This window comes from Capricornis sumatraensis, chromosome 4 (assembly GCF_032405125.1).
Source record: "Capricornis sumatraensis isolate serow.1 chromosome 4, serow.2, whole genome shotgun sequence".
NCBI classification, from domain to species: Eukaryota; Metazoa; Chordata; class Mammalia; order Artiodactyla; family Bovidae; genus Capricornis; species Capricornis sumatraensis.
Genome location: NC_091072.1, coordinates 107,744,045 through 107,765,271, shown reverse-complemented (window position 1 = coordinate 107,765,271; position 21,227 = coordinate 107,744,045). Strand labels below are relative to the sequence as shown.

At 36.0% G+C, this 21,227-nt stretch overlaps 1 protein-coding gene across 5 annotated transcripts in view; it reads left to right on the top strand.

Annotated features, from left to right (window-relative positions):
- The window catches only part of ANKS1B (ankyrin repeat and sterile alpha motif domain containing 1B), a 1,136,988-nt gene that overhangs the window by 174,753 nt on the left and 941,008 nt on the right, over positions 1-21,227 (top strand). For all 5 annotated transcript variants that reach the window (XM_068970630.1, XM_068970629.1, XM_068970628.1 and 2 more), the window contains exons 4-8: positions 1,574-1,870; positions 4,021-4,096; positions 6,385-6,486; positions 9,511-9,624; positions 15,599-15,765. In XM_068970630.1, the coding sequence (XP_068826731.1) occupies positions 1,574-1,870; positions 4,021-4,096; positions 6,385-6,486; positions 9,511-9,624; positions 15,599-15,765 (756 nt within the window). The remainder of the gene's footprint in view (positions 1-1,573; positions 1,871-4,020; positions 4,097-6,384; positions 6,487-9,510; positions 9,625-15,598; positions 15,766-21,227) is intronic.

Below are 21,227 nucleotides of genomic sequence, written 5' to 3'. Positions count from 1 at the left end.
TAAAATGGGAACAACAACAACAATAATAATATTTATTTCTTAGTGAGGATTAGGGGCTTCCTTAGTGACTCAGTGGTAAGGATCCGGCTGCAATGTAGGATACGTGCAGGAGACACAGGTTCAGTCCCTGGGTTGGAAAGATCCCCTTGAGGAGGAAATGGCGACCCACTCCAGTATTCTTGCCTGAAAAATCCCATGGACAGAGGAGCGTGGTGGGCTATAATCCATGGGTTCACAAAGAGTCTGATACAACTGAGCACACACACAGGCCAGGCAATTAGGATTAAATAAGTAAGCACATATGAAATGCAACTGTGTGTGCTTTGCACAGTGTTAACTATGATGGTGACTGTGATGATAACATCATCCCTTGCTCTCTAGAACCCTCATTTAGGACACTGCATTTTTGTTACTAAAATTTCAGGTTCCCATTTCTCCTAACTGACCTTTCCACCTCAGGGCATAGTCATACTGCATATACCTACACTATCTGCCCAAATAATTGAAAGGTCCATCTCTCTTGCAATGGGGTTCAATTTTCTTGATTTTAACACTTATTATTCTGCTACATTCCTGGGAAAATCTCATTGACTTTCAGCTGAAACACTTATATTTTTATTTTGAGTCACAGCATGTGGCTTATGGGATCTTAGTTCCCTAACCAAGAATCAAACCCAGGCCCTTAGCAGTGAAAATGTGGAGTCCTAACAACTAGACTGCCAGGGAATTCCCTCAGCTGAAACACTTGTAAGCTACACGTGTAATATTCCTTGTAACTTGTCTAGATATGGGTATAGACCTGCCTCTCAATTCATGATTATATTTCAAAAAGATATGGGTTAATGTTAGGGCCAGTACATCTTTGTTCTCTTTGCAAAAGAAGCAAGGATTTATACTTAAATGGAAGATAAAATGAAACTTGATTTGGGAAACGTTTCTGTACATCTTTCATTATCAGAGAATTTACTCTCTCAACTGTATTTGGAAAAGCCAGTCTGTTAAAGGTGTATTGTTATTAATCTCTCTCATTAACAGATGTCACAGAGGCTTGATGTACAGTGCAGATAACACTAACCATCTGGGCCCAGCAGGGCTACCAACTAACACAGCTAAATCATTTATCACTCTTAGAAGTTAGAATATGTAGTTTAAGGAAAAGTTCTATTCTTTCAGCTGAAGTGAAGTGAAGTGAAGTCACTCAGTCGTGTCTGACTCTTTGCGACCCCATGGACTGTAGCCTACCAGGCTCCTCTGTCCATGGGATTTTCCAAGCAAGAGTACTGGAGTGGATTGCCATTTCTTTCTCCAAGGGATCTTCCCAACCCAGGGATTGAACCCAGGTCTCCCGCATTGTAGACAGATGCTTTACCGTCTGAGCCACCAAGTGGTAAAAATAAAATGTGATAAATGATAGATACTATTACCAAATATAAAGTACTATTAGGCATACTTTAAAACACATGCATTTTAAATGTATGTTTTCAAAACATCTCAGGTTTTAAATTACTATGTTTAGATTTTCATAACAAATTGAATTTCTGAAAACTTGCACTGTATGTCTTTGTCTTAACAGAACAATGAAAATGAAACTGCCCTACATTGTGCAGCTCAGTACGGACACTCGGAGGTAGTTGCTGTTCTCCTGGAAGAGCTCACCGATCCTACCATCAGAAACAGCAAGCTGGAAACACCTCTGGACCTGGCAGCCCTCTATGGACGGCTTAGAGTGGTCAAAATGATCATCAGTGCACACCCTAACTTAATGAGCTGCAACACCCGAAAGCACACACCACTACACCTTGCTGCACGAAATGGTCACAAGGCAGTTGTTCAGGTGCTGCTGGAAGCAGGAATGGATGTGAGCTGTCAAGTGAGTCTTTTTGTAGCTGTGCTTCCAAAACAATGGTGTTCTTGCTTTGCTTTGAGATACAGATGTTAAAATTTACATCTTAATTATATGTTAAATTTACAGGAAGAAATATTAACATTTTTAAATCAGGCAAATGGTCCACATGTATTTTTGTAACTACTAAATTCAAAGTATCCTGCCACACTGTTGGGAAATATGAAGGGATATAAGCCCTACTCTCTAACCTCATTCTAACTTGAGGGCTTTCCACATGAAAAGTTATTACTAGATGGCAGTTATGTGTGGTCTTCTTAGTAATTGTTTCCTTTATTCCAGTATCTAGCACACAGCTTGACATACACCAGGAATTCAGTCTAAAATTGAGTGAATGAAAGAAAGAAATGAAATTGGCTTTAATTTTTGAGTACTTACTTTATGTTTAATATGTTGACACATTTAGAATCTATATCTCACAGCTATCTTGTAGGATTGAGAGCTATTAAGTTTCAGTACAGAGGTGAGGAATCAGATTCAAAGACTAAGAAACTTGCCTAAGGACACATAGCTCATAAACCTAGAATGTGAATTAAGATTTACTGATTAAAGTCCAGGCCTTTTTCTACAATAATGTACTTGAGTACATGACTGATAAAGGAAGGATCATTATACCTAAAGGCAATCAGAAAAAATTTTAAAAAACTTTACCATTTGCATAGATGAAAACTTTCTCTTAAACTCTTCCTTGATCATCCTCGGAGCAGAAACCAATCTTTCCCTGCAGTGCTCACAAATTCTTGTCTTCTGTGTTATGTTCCTCCCTCCTTCTACCCTCAAAATAATTCTTAATTTCCATATTAACTCTATACCAATAATAGTTGAAGAGTATTCTGAGGTATGGTACTTTTTACTAGGCATTGGTGATACCATGATGAAAAAATAGATAAGGTCTACATTTCCACTAAACTTACAGTTTATTAAAGGGAATAGATAATCGTATAACATTATAATGTAGTAGTATAAGTGCTAGGATGAGGAAGATTAGATTGATGTGGAACACACAGGGAAAGTGCTACACTTTAGGGGCAAGCAATACTTTCTGAGTGAAATTATATTTAAACTAAGATTTGACATGTAGTGTAGGTCTGTGGTTCTCAATTGTACTCCCTAGACCCTTATTATTGGGGCTTCCCATGTGGCACTAGTGTTAAAGAACCTGCCTGCCAAAGCAGGAGATGTAAGCTGTGGGTTTATCTCTGGGTCGGGAAGACCCCCTGGAGGAGGGCATGGCACCCCACACCAGTATTCTTACCTGCAGAATCCCATGGACACAGGAGCCTGGAAGGCTACAGTCCATAGGGTTGCACAGAGTTGGACACAACTGAAGCAACATAACACGCACACATGTATCCCAGGTGACTGAGTCAGAACTCATGGTGGTGCCCAGAAATCTGGTCAGCAAGCTTTCTAGGTGATTCTGATTCAGGCTGAAGATTGAGAACTGTTGGTATAGGTGATGGTGAGGTAAAGAGGGCTAGGAGTTCTGTCCTGCCAGGCAGAGGGACCAGCTTTTGAGATTCTTGGAGAAGAAAACAAGAGGATGATACTGATGAAATGTTTAGTATGCTCGGAGCATGAATAAGGTACAGAAGGTCTGGGGAGAGTTGGGATAGACAAGAGGATATGGAAAGGAAAGCAAGGAGAATATTTTCCAGGTTTTTAAAGCCACATTAAATTGTTGTGATTTTATTTGCCATTAATATTTATTTACACATCTGTTTCCTCTGATAGAATGTAAATGTACAACCTCAGAACACCCCTTAACTATTCTTGGTGTAGAGTTGGTATTTAATTAATGCATGTTGAATTGTATGAGCTCACTGAATAATCACAAAAGCCTCGTGAGGTAGGCATTACTACTCTTATGTTATATCTGAGAACAACTGAGGATGAAAGAAGATGAGTGACTTAAAAACATAACAAGGTCAAATGGCTACACAAGCACAGATATTTCACAAACTCAAGCTGTTGGATTTTGTTTATAGAATCTCTTCTTTATTCCACACTCCTCTTCTGTCAGAGTGCTAAGATTACAAACAATATGTATGAATGCATAAAAGGATATAATTTTTTAAACTATAGCTTTCCTAATCTTTTTCCTTCTTTTTTTCTAGACAGAAAAAGGGAGTGCACTCCATGAAGCAGCTTTGTTTGGAAAAGTGGATGTTGTGCGAGTTCTGTTAGAAACAGGTAACTATCATGTTTCCTCATGGAGCTTATCTTGCCAAAAACTATTTGTACTCCAGAAGTAGACAAAGGAAAATGACACAGTCCACCTCACCCCACATTACCCTTTTACCTCACTCTAAATTGTATGTATGTAGAACCATGTAGAATTGAGCCTCAGTGTTAAGGAAAAAAACTGATATAAATGTTCATCTTCCTTTTCAATAGATTCTTTAATCAAGAGCTTTTAGAAGTGATAATTTTATGCTTTTAAATCATATTAAAATATATTAGAGAAACTACCAAAAGAGGGAGAAAATCTCTGCCTTCTATAGGAGAGAGGAATTGATCCCTGTGAAGCTGTGACAAGTGCTTGATTTATTAAATAATATATAATTTCCCCTAGATTTTTATATTGTTAACAGTGGTAGACAGAAATTAGAGTTCCCTATCCTTAAGGAGGGAGAAGGCAATGGCACCCCACTCCAGTACTCTTGCCTGGAAAATCCCATGGATGGAGGAGCCTGGTAGGCTGCAGCCCATGGGGTTGCTAAGAGTCGGACACGACTGAGCAACTTCACTTTCACTTTTCACTTTCATGGATAGGAGAAGGAAATGGCAACCCACTACAGTATTCTTGCCTGCAGAATCCCAGGGACTGGGGAGCCTGGTGGGCTGCTGTCTATGGGGTCGCACAGAGTCGGACACGACTGAAGTGACTTAGAAGTAGCAGCAGCAGCATCCTTAAGGTGAATTTTCCTTCTAGTTAATTCATCATTAAAGTGGATTAAAGTGAAAGTCACTCAGTCGTGTCCAACTCTTTGTGACCCCATGGACTATACAGTTTATGGAATTCTCCAGGACAGAATACTGGAGTGGGTAGCATTTCTCTTTTCCAGGGGATCTTCCCAACCCAGGGATGGAACCCAGGTCTCCCTCATTGCAGGCAGATTCTTTACCAGCTGAGCCACAAGGGAAGCTCAAGAACACTGGTGTGGGTAGCGTATCCCTTCTCCAGGGGATTTTCCTGACCCAGGAATCGAACCAGGGTCTCCTGCATTGCAGGCAGATTCTTTACCAGCTGAGATGTGAGGGAAACCCAGTTAATTCATCAACTGAGTAGCTATTGTGTGTAAGCTTCAGTGATTTAAAGGGAACCTTTTAGAGGGAAAGCTCTGAAGGAACAACAAATTAGGCTTATTTGTCTCCATATGTGTATTATGATTGAAATAAAATTGAAACCGAGGTCAGATTTTTTTTAAGATCAAAAGGCATAGATACAAATATATGCTTGTGAACAATATATATGAGTCTTCTGTGTTATAAACTATATTTGACGTGTTTATTTTCCTCAGTAAAAATGTTAAAAGAAAAGTATTAGCAGACTGTTGCATTGTGATTGTTCTTATGCAAAGCTGAAATTTCATGTATATGTAACTTTGATATGTAATGCAGTGATGTAATAAATGAGGTAATCAATTAAATGTGTGCTGGTAACATATTTCCATACAAATTTAAGCAAATATTTAATAATTTTATTATAATGAATTAGCTTTTGAGGCCAGATCCTGAAAACTGGCTTTTGTTTACAGTTAGATATTTGGGAAGTTTATAGACATTTTTGCTATTTGCTACATTAAACTCTTTATAGTAAAACCTCTTTACCATAAATATTTTCAGAATTAAAAGGATTCCAAAGGTATTTCAGTTACAAACATTAGGAAGTTTGCTTATCAGGTATTTGATGAGTATTGCTGATATTGAATATAATCATGTATAAATAAATGTGGAATATTTTACTTAGTATTTGGACAATAATTCAAAATAGTCCTACTTTTTCAACTTCTGTGAATGCTAAAGTATTCTAAGACTGCTGTTATATTGCTTATATGGTACATTATTGTTATTTAGATCATATTATACAGAATATATAAATCACATGACCTTTATACTTTAGGGATTTACTTTCTAATATTTTTCTACTTGATAGTCTATAATTTAGTTAAGTAGTTATAACCTAAAATAGCTGTAATCTGAAAAGTTAATGTTTGAGTCAGTGCCCTCTAAGAGTTCATTATAAAAAATGTTCCAAATCTTTGGCATCAGTAGACTTCCATCTTCTTTCTTAGTAAAATTGTGTGTGTGTGTGTGTGTGTGTGTGTGTGTGTGTATGTGTGTAGGGCTTAATTAAAAAAAAACTGCCTTAAGTGCTTTGTCTGTATACTTTTGAAATTAGAACAGTTATGTATTGACAGTATCTTCTGGTGATACTCCACTTATGTACATCTAGTGGGTTTTTCTTTTTCTTTCAGGAATTGATGCCAACATAAAAGATAGCTTAGGTAGAACTGTCTTAGACATTTTGAAAGAACATCCATCTCAGAAATCTCTCCAGATTGCAACTCTCTTACAAGGTAAATAGTATTGAATGATGGATGAGTTTGCCTTACAGTTAAGATTAAATTAAAACTGTCCTAGTTTTCTCTTGAGTTTCAAGTTAACATTTACTTTTGAATGAAGTTACTATTTGCATTTTTTTTTTTGTGGTAGACTTTTAAACTAAAGAATAATGAATACCTTTTAATGTGTTATTTCTGTTTTTCAACTAAAATATTTTTTACTCGATATTAAAAAGTATTTTTAATTAAACCCTTGTAATAAATATGTAGTTATGACTTGAAGGTATTGGGGCTATAAAGTGGTGATGATGAAGTATTATCTTACATTTGAATAATGCTTTAAGAATTTTCTGGCTTGGATTTTCTATTATTTTGTCTGATTTCTATAACTGTGAGGTAGATCAATCAAATATTATTATTCTTCTTTTTGTACACAAGGGAAATCGAAGCTCCAGGAAGCTAAGTGACTTGCTCAAACGTATATCCTATTCCAAGTGGTAGAACTGATATATAAATGCTGAATTAACAACAACAAAATTGTCCTTTGTTGAAAGAATACAGATTATTTGCTACCAAATCCAGTAATACAAGATAATTCAGTCTTACCAGCCTATGGGTTATTAAAGATCATTTGAGTATATCTGTAGTTAGTTTTGGTTATTAAAATAGATCTGCTTAATGTTTGACAACCATCTGGGCACTATTTTTTCATTTGCAGGATACGTACTTCCTCATTTGGTTTTCTCTTTTTGCTTGGTGTTTAGGCCTGATGCGCAGTGTGTTCTCTTAAAACTACGGATGTTTTTTTCTTTCCTTTGCATTTAGCTCCTACACTGCTCAGTGTGGATTATTCCCTACAGTCATTATAGATTGGCTGTGAGTGTAATAAAGGGAGATGGGGTAGGTTTCATAGGATATCAGTTGAGAAGCTGAAGAGCAGCTTTGTCCTTCAGAAAGACAGATGAATTAAAACCAAGTTGGGCAGGAGACATGTAGATACAAGAGTCCACAAAGACCGAAGAGGGAAAGAGAACAGACTCACTACAGGAGATCATTATGTTCTTTTCTCTCTTTATTTTCCAAAACCTCTCAGGAAACTTCAAGCCCCTACAATTTTCTTATTAATAAAGAAGTTAATTGCTAGTCAAGTGCTATAGAGATAAATCAGAGAAGAATACAAGTATGATTCTTCACATTAATTCAAATTAAAATCAAGTTGAATGAAAGCTGAAAAATAAAAGAGTGGTATGCAACCTTTAAATCAGTCGTTGCCTCCTAGGAACTTTGTATTTCATATTTGATTTTTGCCTCTAACTGAAGTTAAAAAAAAACTGAGACTTGTGCCTAATATATCTTTTTGGAGAAGCAAATAAATGCTGTCCACTGAAAAGGGGGCATGACGTAATTACAGACACTTTTAACACATTGCATTGGTTCAACTTAGATGAAAATGTTATTATATAGGTATTCTCTTAAATAGTCACGATTTGTTCATTAGGTATGTAAATTTGTGATAGAGTATTTGCTACTTCTTTGCATTTTTATAGTTATTGTCACATTTTAGAATGTGAACTTTCTCTGCATTCCTGGTGTTCAATCACTGGCACATTTAATATCTTATGAAAAAGTTTGTCATTGCAGTAAATACAATTTATAGTAGGTAATATTACTGCCTGGGTCAAAAATTGTAATGATAGAATGCCATATGCTGCTTTCTTTTCCTAGCAGAATTTGCCTAGTAGAATTGCTCTTAGGTAGAAACTATTCGGATAATATGAAGACACAGGTGGTTGGCATGAAAGCACAAAGTGTCTTAACTGAATTTTAAGAAAAAAGGGGTGCCTTCTGAATAAAGAAGCACAAGTAAAAGATACCCTTGGTGAGGAGTCTATTGATTTAATCCCTTAGAGGCTACAAACTGTGAGGAATGCCTTTTGGGCAATAGCAGATAGAACTTGTTTAGATCACATACTTTTGGCTCATGCTGTATTTCTGTAAAATTAAATTAGCTTTCAGCATTTAAAAATCTAGGCTTTCAGATAACACTCCAGAGTTTTGGTTTCTCAAAAAATGCAAGCTTTCATTTTACTTCATGGCTGAACTTTAGATGGTACATCTCCTCTCTGGTTAACCAGGCTCTGCAGGCTTTCTGTTTTTTTTCTGTATCATTGAGATTAAATGTTAGTTGACATATATCCCTGCATTCAGATGCTGTTTTCTTTATGACTGAGAGAAAAGTAAGATGATTCTTATATCTATCTGTGTTTGCTACTTACTAGCTGAATAAACATGGCCAAGTTAATAATCCTTCCCCTTTAGTTTTCATCTCTAAAGCTGAAATAATAATAGTGCCTGTGTCATAGTTTTGAGAAGATTAAATGAGTTAATTTATATCAAATACTTAAAACAGCACTGAGTGTATAGAAAGCAATATTTAAGTTTTATTATTACTATGTCCTCATCAAAGTTGGAAAAATGAATGAGGTGCTGAATGCAGAACACTGCTTCAAGAATAATGCAAAAAACATTATTTTTTTGTTGAACTAAAGTTCAATATGCAATTATGTTTATCTCACAAGATTGTAATACCACTGCAAATTAAGCTTATCCCACTTCATTTATTTATGTTACCTGACTGGTTGTTATATGCATCTAAATTTTATATCCCTGTTTATGGACATGGTCTATTCAAAGCATCAGTCAGAGAGTTTTAAACCTCCAGATAGAATATATTTATGGAAACCAAGGATGTTATTGTATCTTCAACCGTACATTTATTTTTAAGGAAAGAATGTGACAGTTTACTTTTCATGAAAAGGATTCATGAGTCTCTCCTGAAGTATTTTTTCTGTTTTAATTAAAAAGCTTTAAATTAATAGCTCATCATGAAGATCTTTCACTTTGGTTTTTTGAAGTTTTTTTTGAAAAACTTAGGATATGAAGAAATAACTGAAAAAGTGACCATCAAAAGTAAAACCAAGTTAGAGTTTTTAACATATATGAATTCAAGTATGTAATTTCAAAAACTTATATACACAGAATATTTAGAAGGCGTGGGAAGACCAACAGTCCTTGAAGAGCACATACAGGAAGATATGACACAAGAAACACATATTTTGTCTCCTGTTGAATCTCCTTCCCAGAAGACCAAAAGTGAGTAGCTAACTGTAAAACCCTTGAGATGATATTAGACTGTTATGCACAGTTTTATGTTGTATGTACAAAAGGGCTCAAACTTGTGAAAATTTAAGGTCTAATAATTAAGGTCTAATATATCTTATACTCTATATTATATCCATTATTCAGTCAATATTTATTGAGCTCCTACTGTTTATCAGACACTATTCTTAGTCCTGAGATATAGTCGTGATCAAAGGAAATAGCAATCCCTGCTGCCATGAAGCTTACATTGAGTGGATATTTCACAGTTGACTTTTTCCCCCTAAAATATTTTTTTTAAGGTAGACTAAGAGATGGACCGTGAACTTCCTGATGTTCAAGCTGGTTTTATTTTATTTTTATTTTTTGTTACTTTACAATACTGTATTGGTTTTGCCATATTGACATGAATCTCCATGGGTGTACATGAGCTCCTAATCATGAACCCCCATCCCACCTCCCACCCTATATCATCTCTCTGGATCATCCCCGTGCACCAGCCCCAAGCGTCCTGTATCCTGTATCGAACATAGACTGGCGATTCATTTCTTACATGATAGTATACATGTTTCAATGCCATTCTCCCAAATCATCCCACCCTCTCCCTCTCCCTCAGAGTCCAAAAGTCCATTCTACACATCTGTGTCTCTTTTGCTGTCTCGCATACAGGGTCATCATTACCATCTTTCTAAATTCCATATATGGTTTTAGAAAAGGCAGAGGAACCAGAGATCAAATTGCCAACATTCGCTGGATCATGGAAAAAGCAAGAGAGTTCCAGAAAAAAATCTACTTCTGCTTTATTGACTATGCCAAAGCCTTTGACTGTGTGGATCACAATCAACTGTAGAAAATTCTGAAAGAGATGAGAATACCAGACCACCTGACCTGCGTCTTGAGAAATCTGTATGCAGGTCAGGAAGCAACAGTTAGAACTGGACATGGAACAACAGACTGGTTCCAAATAGGAAAAGGAGTATGTCAAGGCTGTATATTGTCACCCTGCTTATTTAACTTCTATGCAGAGTACATCATGAGAAACGCTGGGCTGGAAGAAACACAAGCTGGAATCAAGATTGCTGGGAGAACTATCAATAACCTCAGATATGCAAATGACACCACCCTTATGGCAGAAAGTGAAGAGGAACTAAAAAGCCTCTTGATGAAAGTGAAAGTGGAGAGTGAAAAAGTTGGCTTAAAGCTCAACATTCAGAAAACCAAGATCATGGCCTCTGGTCCTATCAGTTCATGGGAAATAGATGGGGAAACAGTGGAAACACTGTCAGACTTTATTTTTGGGGGCTCCAAAATCACTGCAGATGGTGACTGCAGCCATGAAATTAAAAGACGCTTTCTCCTTGGAAGAAAAGTTATGACCAACCTAGATAGCATATTCAAAAGCAGGGACACTACTTTGCCGACTAAGGTCCATCTAGTCAAGGCTATGGTTTTTCCTGTGGTCATGTATGGATGTGAGAGTTGGACTGTGAAGAAGGCTGAGCACCGAAGAATTGATGCTTTTGAACTGTGGTGTTGGAGAAGACTCTTGAGAGTCCCTTGGACTGCAAGGAGATCCAACCAGTCCATTCTGAAGGAGATCAACCCTGGGATTTCATGCTAAAGCTGAAACTCCAGTACTTTGGCCACCTCATGCAAAGAGTTGACTCATTGGAAAAGACTCTGATGCTGGGAGGGATTGGAGCAGGAGGAGAAGGGGACTACAGAGGATGAGATGGCTGGATGGCATCGCTGACTCGATGGATGTGAGTCTGAGTGAACTCCAGGAGATGGTGAAGGACAGGGAGGCCTGGTGTGCTGCGATTCATGGGGTCGCAAAGGGTCGGACACGACTGAGCAACTGAGCTGAAGTGAACTGAACTGAAAAAACATATATCTTGAATGTAACTGCTGTTTGGTTTTTTTTTAGAATAAATCATTGGGATGCTTTCTGCGTATAATTAGAAAAAAAACAAGTATTTGCATGTAACCTATGAAATATTCATGTCCATAGTTGATGCATATTATATGTCTGTTCCTTCTGTTATCCCTTTATTAGTTATATAATTTGTTTAAATATGTTCTACTGTTTGTTTTTGTTGAACCTAGAAAGTAGAATCTCAGTACTATTTCAATAATGTTGAATGAATTCTGTCACTAAAGTATAATGCCCACAAATACTTGGGTTCAGGTCCCCAACCTCTAGAATCTAATGCCTGGTGATATGAGGTGGAACTGATATAATAGTAATAAGTGCACAGTAAGTGTAATGTGCATAAATCATCCCCAAACCATCCCCTCAATGCTGACTGTGGGAAAATTTTCTTCCAGAAACCAGTCCCTGGTGCCAAAAATGTTCAGGACCACTGTTCTAAAAGACTGTTGAAATTAAAGGCTATTATAGGTGAATTTTAGGAATTGTAGTTCCAAATGATTTTATTTATTACATTTGTGTAAACCTTCAGTACTTATTTTTATTTTGATAGAGAAACAAATAGACAAAATTGGGATTTCTTTTTGTCTTTTAATATTATTGTACTAATTATGGTTTCAGTTCAGTTCAATTCAGTCACTCAGTCACGTTCAACTCTTTGTGACCCCATTGACCACAGCACGCCAGGACTCCCTGTCCATCACCAACTCCTGGAGTTTACCCAAACTCATGTCCATTGAGTTGGTGATGCTATCCAACCATCTCATCCTCTGTCGTCCCCTTCTCCTCCTGCCTTCAATCTTTCTCAGCACTAGGGTCTTTTCAAATGAGTCAGCTCTTCGCACAAGGTGGCAAAGTATTGGAGTTTCAGCGTCAACATCAGTTGTTCCAATGAACACCCAGAACTGATCTCCTTTAGAATGGACTGATTGGATATCCTTGCAGTCCAAGGGACTCTCAAGAGTCTTCTCCAACACCACAGTTCAAAAGCATCAATTCTTCAGTGCTCAGCTTTCTTTATAGTCCAATTGTACATCCATGCATGACTACTGAAAAAACCGTAGCTTTGACTAGATGGACCTTTGTTGTTAAAGTAATGCCTCTGCTTTTTAATATGCTGTCTACTTTGGTCATAAGTTTTATTCCAAGGAGCAAGTGTCTTTGAGTTTCATGGCTGCAGTTTCCATCTGCAATGATTTTGGGGCCCCCCAAAATAAAGTCTGTCACTGTTTTAATTGCCATGAAATGATGGGACCAGGTGCCATGATCTTTATTTTCTGAATGTTGAGATTTAAGCCAAATTTTTCACACTCCTCCTTCACTTTCATCAAGAGACTCTTTAGTTCTTCTTCGCTTTCTGCCATAAGGGTGATGTCATCTGCATATCTCAGGTTATTGATATTTCTCCTGGCAACCTTGATTCTAGCTTGTGCTTCATCCAACCCAGCGTTTCTCATGATGTATTCTGCATAAAAGTTAAATAAGCAGGGTGACGATATACTGCCTTGACGGACTCCTTTTCCTATTTGGAACCAGTCTATTGTTCCATGTCCAGTTCTAACTGTTTTTTCCTGGCCTGCATACAGATTTCTCAAGAGGCAGGTCAGGTGGTCTGGTATTCCCATCTCTTTCAGAATTTTCCACAGTTGATTGTGATCCACACAGTCAAAGGCTCTAGTGTAGTCAATAAAGCAGAAGTAGATGTTTTTCTGGAACTCTATTACTTTTCTGATGATCCAGCAAATGTTGGCAATTTGATCTCTGGTTCCTCTGCCTTTTCTAAAACCAGCTGGAACATCTGGAAGTTCACAGTTCACATATCACTGAACCTTGGTTTGGAGAATTATGAACATTACCTTACTAGTATGTGAGATGAGTGCAATTGTGCAGTAGTTTGAACATTTTTGGCATTGCCTTTCTTTGGGATTGGAATGAAAACTGACCTTTTCCAGTCCTGAGGCCACTGCTGAGTTTTCCAAATGGTGGCATATTGAGTGTAGCACTATCACAGCATCATCTTTTAGGATTTGAAATAGTTCCACTGGAATTCTATCACCTCCACTAGCTTTGTTCGTAGTGATGCTTTCTAAGGCCCACTTGACTTCACATTCCCAGATGTCTGGGTGTAGGTGAGTGATCACACCACCATGATTATCTGGGTGTGAAGATCTTTTTTGTATAGTTCTTCTGTGTATTCTTGCCACCTCTTCTTAATATATCCTGCTTCTGTTAGGTCCATACCATTTCTGTCCTTTATTGAGCCCATCTTTGCATGAAATATTCCCTTGGTATCTCTGATATCTTGAAGAGATCTGTAGTCTTTTCCATTCTACTGTTTTCCTCTATTTCTTTGCACTGATCACTGAGGAAGGCTTTCTTATCTCCTCTTGCTGTTCTCTGGAACTCTGCATTCAAATGCGTAAATCTTTCCTTTTCTCCTTTGCTTTTGGCTTCTCTTCTTTTCACAGCTATTTGTAAGGCCTCCTCAGACAGCCATTTTGCTCTTTTTGCATTTCCTTTTCTTGGGGATCGTCTTGATCCCTGTGTCTTGTACAATGTCCATAGTTCATCAGATACTCTGTCTATCGGATCAAGTCCCTTAAATCTATTTGTCATTTCCACTGTATATCGTAAGGGATTTAAGTCATACCTGAATCATCTAGTGGTTTTCCCTGCTTTCTTCAATTTAAGTCTGAATTTGGCAGTAAGGAGTTCATGATCTAAGCCACAGTCAGCTCCCGGTCTTGTTTTTGCTGACTGTATAGAGCTTCTCCATCTTTGGCTGCAGAGAATATAATCAATCTGATTTCGCTGTTGACTATCTGGTGATGTCCATGTGTAGAGTCTTCTCTTGTGTTGTTGGAAGAGGGTGTTTGCTATGACCAGTGCGTTATCTTGGCAAAACTCTACTAGCTTTGCCCTCTTCATTCTGTACTCCAAGGCTAAATTTGCCTGTTACTCCAGGTGTCTCTTGACTTCCTACTTTTGCATTCCAGTCCCCTATAATGAAAAGGGCATCTTTTTTGGGTGTTAGTTCCAAAAGATCTTGTAGGTCTTCATAGAACTGTTCAACTTCAGCTTCTTAGCATTACTGGTCGGGACATAGACTTGGATTACCATGATATTGAATGGTTTGCCTTGGAAATGAACAGAGATCGTTCTGTTGTTTTTGAGATTGTATTCAAGTACTGCATTTTGGAATCTTTTGTTGACTATGGTACCTAGTCCATTTCTTCTAGGGGATTCTTGCCCACAGTAGTAGATATAATGGTCATCTGAGTTAAATTCACCCATTCCAGTCCATTTTAGTTCACCAATTCCTAAAATGTCGTGTTCACTCTTGCCATCTCCTGTTCGACTGCTTCCAATTTCCCTTGATTCATGGACCTAACAGTCCAGGTTCCAATGCGATATTGCTCTTTATAGCATTGGACCTTGCTTCTATCACCAGTCACATCCACAACTGGGTGGTTTTTTTTTTTTTTTTTTTTTTGCTTTGACTCTGTCCCTTCATTCTTTCTGGAATTATTTCTCCACTGATCTCCAGTACCATATTGGGCACCTATCAGTCTGGGTAGTTCATCTTTCAATGTCCTATCTTTTTGCCTTTTAATACTGTTCATGGGGTTCTCAAGGCAGGAATACTGAAGTGGTTTGGCATTCCCTTCTCGAGTGGACCACATTTTGTCAGAACTCTTCACCATGATCTGTTCGTCTTGGATGGCCCTACATGGCATGGCTTAGTTTCATTGAGTTAGACAAAATGTGGTCCATGTGATTAGCTTGGTTAGTTTTCTGTGATTGTGGTTTCAGTCTTGTCTGCCCTCTGATGCCCTCTCTCAGTGCATACTGTTTTACTGAGGTTTCTTTTACCTTGGAGGTGTTAGTACCTTACTTTCAGCAAAATAAACTTTCTGATAGCTTTGTTTGCCATGTTTTGAGTTCTAGCACTATACTGGTTGTATTTTTATTATTTAGCATGAAGTTTTAGAAGTATTCTTTTTTGAACCTTCTGAAAAATTTACTCTCTTTTTATAGGTGAAACTGTGACTGGTGAATTATCAAAACTCTTGGATGAAATAAAGCTCTGTCAAGAAAAGGATTATTCTTTTGAAGATTTGTGCCACACAATATCAGACCACTACTTAGATAATTTGAGCAAGATTTCAGAGGAAGAACTTGGGAAAAATGGAAGCCAGAGTGTAGTAAGTAAGGGGGGAAAGAAGACAATATGTCTGTCTTTGCCAGTTCATTGTGTACCTGAAAACCATGGGATTTATGAGTTATCTTATCTTTCGATTTAGCTAGGGTCAAATGTCAGGCTCCCCGTTGCGCTTCTCTGATCTTTATTGGTGTTTCATTCTCACTGCATGTGTAGGGAAGAAATGCTTTGATAAATCACTTATGGTCTGTGATGATCTCACCACTATTAGACCCTTGTAACATATAAATTCATAGTCCTTTTGATTATGTTCTTTTAGTTTTATTGGGCATAATGACAGTGGTTTCCAAAGAAAGAAGAAAACCTTTCTTTTGTCTTTTTTCCCTGTTTTCTCTGAGTCTAACACCATCTTGAAGAAGAAAGACATAGCTGAGCCATGAGTGTATACTTCCCACCCACTTAATAAATCATAGTAGGAGAGAGTCATTGTGGATAGTTTGACCTGAATATTTTCATAATCTTACACAAATCCCAATAGTTTGCATGCAAACTGTAAGCTCAGAATCTGAATCATGAGTAAGAGATTCTTGCTTAGTTGAATTTTTATATTGATACAATATCAAGATACAATACTGATATTGATACAATATCAGTCAGTTTAAAGTCAAGATTTTTATATCTGTCTTTAGTCCTATAGAGGGATTTATAGGATGCATTGGTATTAAAGGAAATGCATTATTATTATGATATGAAACCTTTTATCACTTTTAGTACTTAACTTGTTATAGAAGTATACTTTCTTCAAAAACTGGTAATAGAGTGGATTGTGTTAAGTATGGCATTTTATTGATGAAGGCTAAAACAAGTTTGCTAAGTATACTGACTGTTATGAGAACATTTACTTCATTTCGTTACTTACTATTACTTAAAGTGACACTTTCCTAGGGTAGTATTTGCTAGTCTAGGTCCAAGGCCAGTCATACATTCTAGGCCTGTTTTTTTTTTTTTTCCTTTTACTGTGTTTCGAAAAACATCACATTATTGGCTCCAATAAAAGCTCTTTATGAGTATAATTATTCATAATTGATTAAGTATATGTATAATGAAGTAAATACTTGTAGGTTTTCCCAAATGATATTTTTATAGTAATGAAATATTTACTGTACTAACTTTAATGTTAGGGCAAAACTCCTTGTTTTTTTTTTGATCTACAACAGACCTATGCTAACTCAAATTATAAACCAGTTACATTTCCACATTTCCTTGAAAGTTAATTAGAAATTAAGACATATTTATCCTACATAAACAATACATAGTGTTTAGGTCCATATCTAAAGATATCTCTAAAGTGGCTACTTCTGGTCTTTTATTTCTCAACCCACAAATTTTTCTGAAAGACCTGATATTCTATACCAGTGGTTTCAAAACTTATCTTGTTATGTACCAGTAGTAAACAAATTTTGAGCAAACATCTGAAATGTATTTATTTATAATTTTTAAGAATATATGCTATAAATTATGGGGCATATACTATAAGAAAAATTCAAGTGAGGATGATAAAATGTAAAATGGATGATCTAATTTTGTTCTTTTATTCAGTTGATATCTTGTACACCCTAGGGTCTGCATGCTCTACTTGGAGACCATAATTCAACCTTATATCTTTTGAGTAGTGATGGCAAGGGCTTTGGCATTGAGAGGGTGACATAATTTGGGGTGAGTGGTGGCCAATTTTTTTTTATAAGTCAAAGACTTTTTTTATTAAAAAAAAAAAGACTGTGACAGTACTAAGAGAGAAATGAATGCTCCTAAGTTGAACTTAAGTTCAAAATTCAAGCTTATATGTCCATAAAAGCTATCACTCTTTGTTCCTGTAGTAAAACTTTATATTGTGTTCTTTGAAAACATTATCATACAAAAATATTAAAGGTTACATGAAGCAGAAAAGCAGAGGGTACACATGAATAAGAGTAAATAGTTCTATTTACCTGGAATAATAAAGTTCATAAAGGGGGACAATGGAGATAAGATTAGAAGATAGAACGAGTTCAGGCCATGGATGATTTTGAATGTCAGGCTGAGAAGTTTGGTATTTATTTTTTAGGAAATGAGAAAAATCTAAAGGATTTTAGATGCATAAAATGCATTATTGAAAGTTGACTTTCAGAAGTTGATTCTGGTAGAAACTTGTTATTGAATATTTAAAAAGCAATGCAATTTATTTAACTCTTCTCTACAGCCTGTGTTGTATTTGGTTAATTCCTGTTTTGTCGAATGTCTGTTTCTATTTATCAAGAACGTTTTTCCAAGTTTTTAAAATGAATTATACTCTCAAATTATACAAAAATTTAACTGAGTACTTATAGATCATATAATATAAATGGTCATTACAGTGTTGTGAGCTGTAGCACTTATAATAGCAATAATGAGGTGTGGTTTCTAACTTTGAGTTCAGAATTTCTGCTCCAAGAAGTCTTAAATCACTGTGTGTAGACAACACTAATATAAAAAACAAATAAATATTATAAGGATTGGCATTTATTAGGTGCTTGCTATTTGATGTTTTAATGCTTTATATTACTTAAGCCACCTAATCCATACAGTAATCCTAATAATGGAGTTATAGAGTTGGACATGACTCAGCTGGTAAGTTACAGATCTAGGATTCAAACTCAGAGCCAATGTCATTAATTCCCAGCTATATTTCTTATAACAAATCACCCTGTAGCCAAAGGAATTTTTTTTTAAGGAAGAGATTAATGATTTATAGGTATTCATTGACATCTTCATGGAGGTAGGGAGAAATTAAATCACAATCTGGAGGAAGAGGAAATAATCTCTGCACTTGTATTGAAATGAATGAATGGGAGAGAATTTCAGTCTGCAGAAACATAATGTCCAAAAGCCCAAAGGTAAGGCCTAGCACTTAAAATGAGGATAATTTACCATGAGAGTTTGTTTTGAAAAGTAGTGGAGAGTGAATCTGGATAAGTCATAATAATTTTTAACATTGACATAACACTTTTTATTGATTCATTTAATCCTCACACTAATCCTATGAGAGAGGTAGTATTACTCCTCCCATTTTAGAGATAAGAAAAATGGAGGCACATAGAACTTGTCTGTCCTTCCTAAGTTTACACAGTAAATACCAGGGCCAGTATGGTGTTTATTGGATCTGGACAAAGACAGTCTTACCACTCAACTATTTCGTTACAGAACAGCGCAGATAATTAGATTGGGAAGCTAGTCAGAAGTTTAATATTGATGTTGAGGAGAATAACTCTTGAGTATGGGAGTCCATTTATGAAGGCGACATTTTTAGAAGTTAGAAGTGGTACCTCGATGTCAGATGTTCTGGGGAGAGACTCAAACAGTGATTCTTAGCAATGGTCGTACATTAGACTTATCTAGAAAGCTTCAAAAAATGCAGACATCCTCAGGTACCATGGCAGAACAACTGAAACAGAATTGTTTTGGGTGATTCTGAACATTGTTCTTTAAAAAAGCTTATACTAACATGTATATTATTGGTCTAGAGGACCAAAACTCTGCTAGGACCTTACTGAAGTAATCCAGGCCTCAGATAATGAGTCTTAACTGAGGTCTAACTAAAACCACAGAATTTTGGAATTTTAGATCTAAATAAATCTCAGACTTCTGGTGCCCAGCCTAATTCTACTGTGCAGCTTAAGAGCTCTCTTGAAGTAGGGAGGTTTTAGTTCATCATTAAGGAAAATTCGAACTGTAGTTCAGCCATAATCATAAGTTGCAATTATTTCTATATTATAATGGAATGTTAAATGTGGAAAACACTTTTGTTTATTATTCACATTACTGGCTGAAGGACAGGTGTTTGAGTTCAGTTAAAATTTAAGTTTATATGATATGAAGTGTTCAGCTTATTTGTTGTCATATGACAGATAATTCCAGAAGTAATTTAGAAGAAATCAAAGTAAAGCAAAATCTGTTGTGTAGCATTTATGTTTTTAATAAATATGTTTTACATATTAATGACTTGGCTTGAATTTTTTAGGTATTTTAACTATTCTTTATCATTTTAACTTTTATTGCCTTTTTTATCCAATAGAGGGCACTCTAATTCAGTAATTTAAAATATAAAACCAACCATCTTATGTAAGAACTTTTATTTTTGAATTGGAGATTTTGGTTTTATTAAAATATTAGCCTTAAGATGGTAGTTTGAAAAATTTTACTAAAATAAGTGAATTAGGAATTAAATTCTTAAAGGAAGCTCAAGTTAAAAATTGCATTTTATCTTGCATAATTTTAATTCAAAAGTCAGTCTGTTTTAAGTTCTTTTATAATATGCAAATGGAATCATTTTCTAAGTTGAATTAAGACATTATATAATCTAGAATGTAAATTTTGAAGAAATATAAATATCTTCACATTCTTTATCAACCCCTGAAACTTAGATTTTTGAAAGAATATAAAATTATCTGAAAAACATTTTCTAGTCACTTCATTTGTTTTCCCAAGTCATGTATCAGCTTTCCCTCTGTGTGTAAACAATGTACACACTTTTAAAATGTGAACCTACCATGCCTTAGAGAAATTTGATGATAGCATAAAGATCTTTAGAGCAAATTTCAGAATTTAGGTTTCAGGAAATCATTTTTTAAGATATAAATTTAAAAAGGCATTATTGTCTCACTATCCCATGTATCTAAGAAATAAATAAGAAGCATCAGGGGTGAAATACGTATTTTTTCTCCTGAGGGGAAACCTAGACACTTTAGCAGCACCTAAAGGTTATTATTTGAATGGAGTTGTGTTGGCAAGTTTTGTGCAGTTTAACTCTGCATATATTTCTTTTATATTATTTCACTTTTATATTTTATATTTCTCTCATATTATTTCACACCCTGGCTTTTTTCTCCCCCTAATTGTTAATTATTCTTGCTGATTATGATGTGGCGCATAGTACTGTATCGTATGCACATTTTGAAACATGTTTGACAGTAAAATATCTCTTAATCCTAAGAGCATTCTGTTAAATTATCCAAAGGCAGCAAACTTCCTTCCTAATTAAACTTCTATATATTTGAATTTCATGAAGTTTTTTGATCACTCTGCAGATATAACATCAGCCAATCTTTGTTTTGATATTTCCATTCTTGGTGATCTCTCTATAATATCTAACTTGAATTTAATCTTCCCAACAGAAAACTCGGCTATTATCATTTCCCTGAGAATCTATATTTTTTCTCATGAGTTAACTGTAATGTTTCATTGAAAATTTGATAATAATTCAACGTTCTTCTAACCTTGCTCTCCAGATAATGACGAAGTTATTTTTTGACAACTCTCAGCCGCTTGTCACATTGACCTCATTCATTTGCCATAATGCACCTGATTTGTAATTCTGTTTCATGCTGTGCATTTGAGAATTCTTGATCCTGTTTTGGAATAAAGGCTTTGGACAGCCTGCCATTGTAAAGGAATCCCATTTTACTTCCTAATGCCAAAGGAAATCATTCT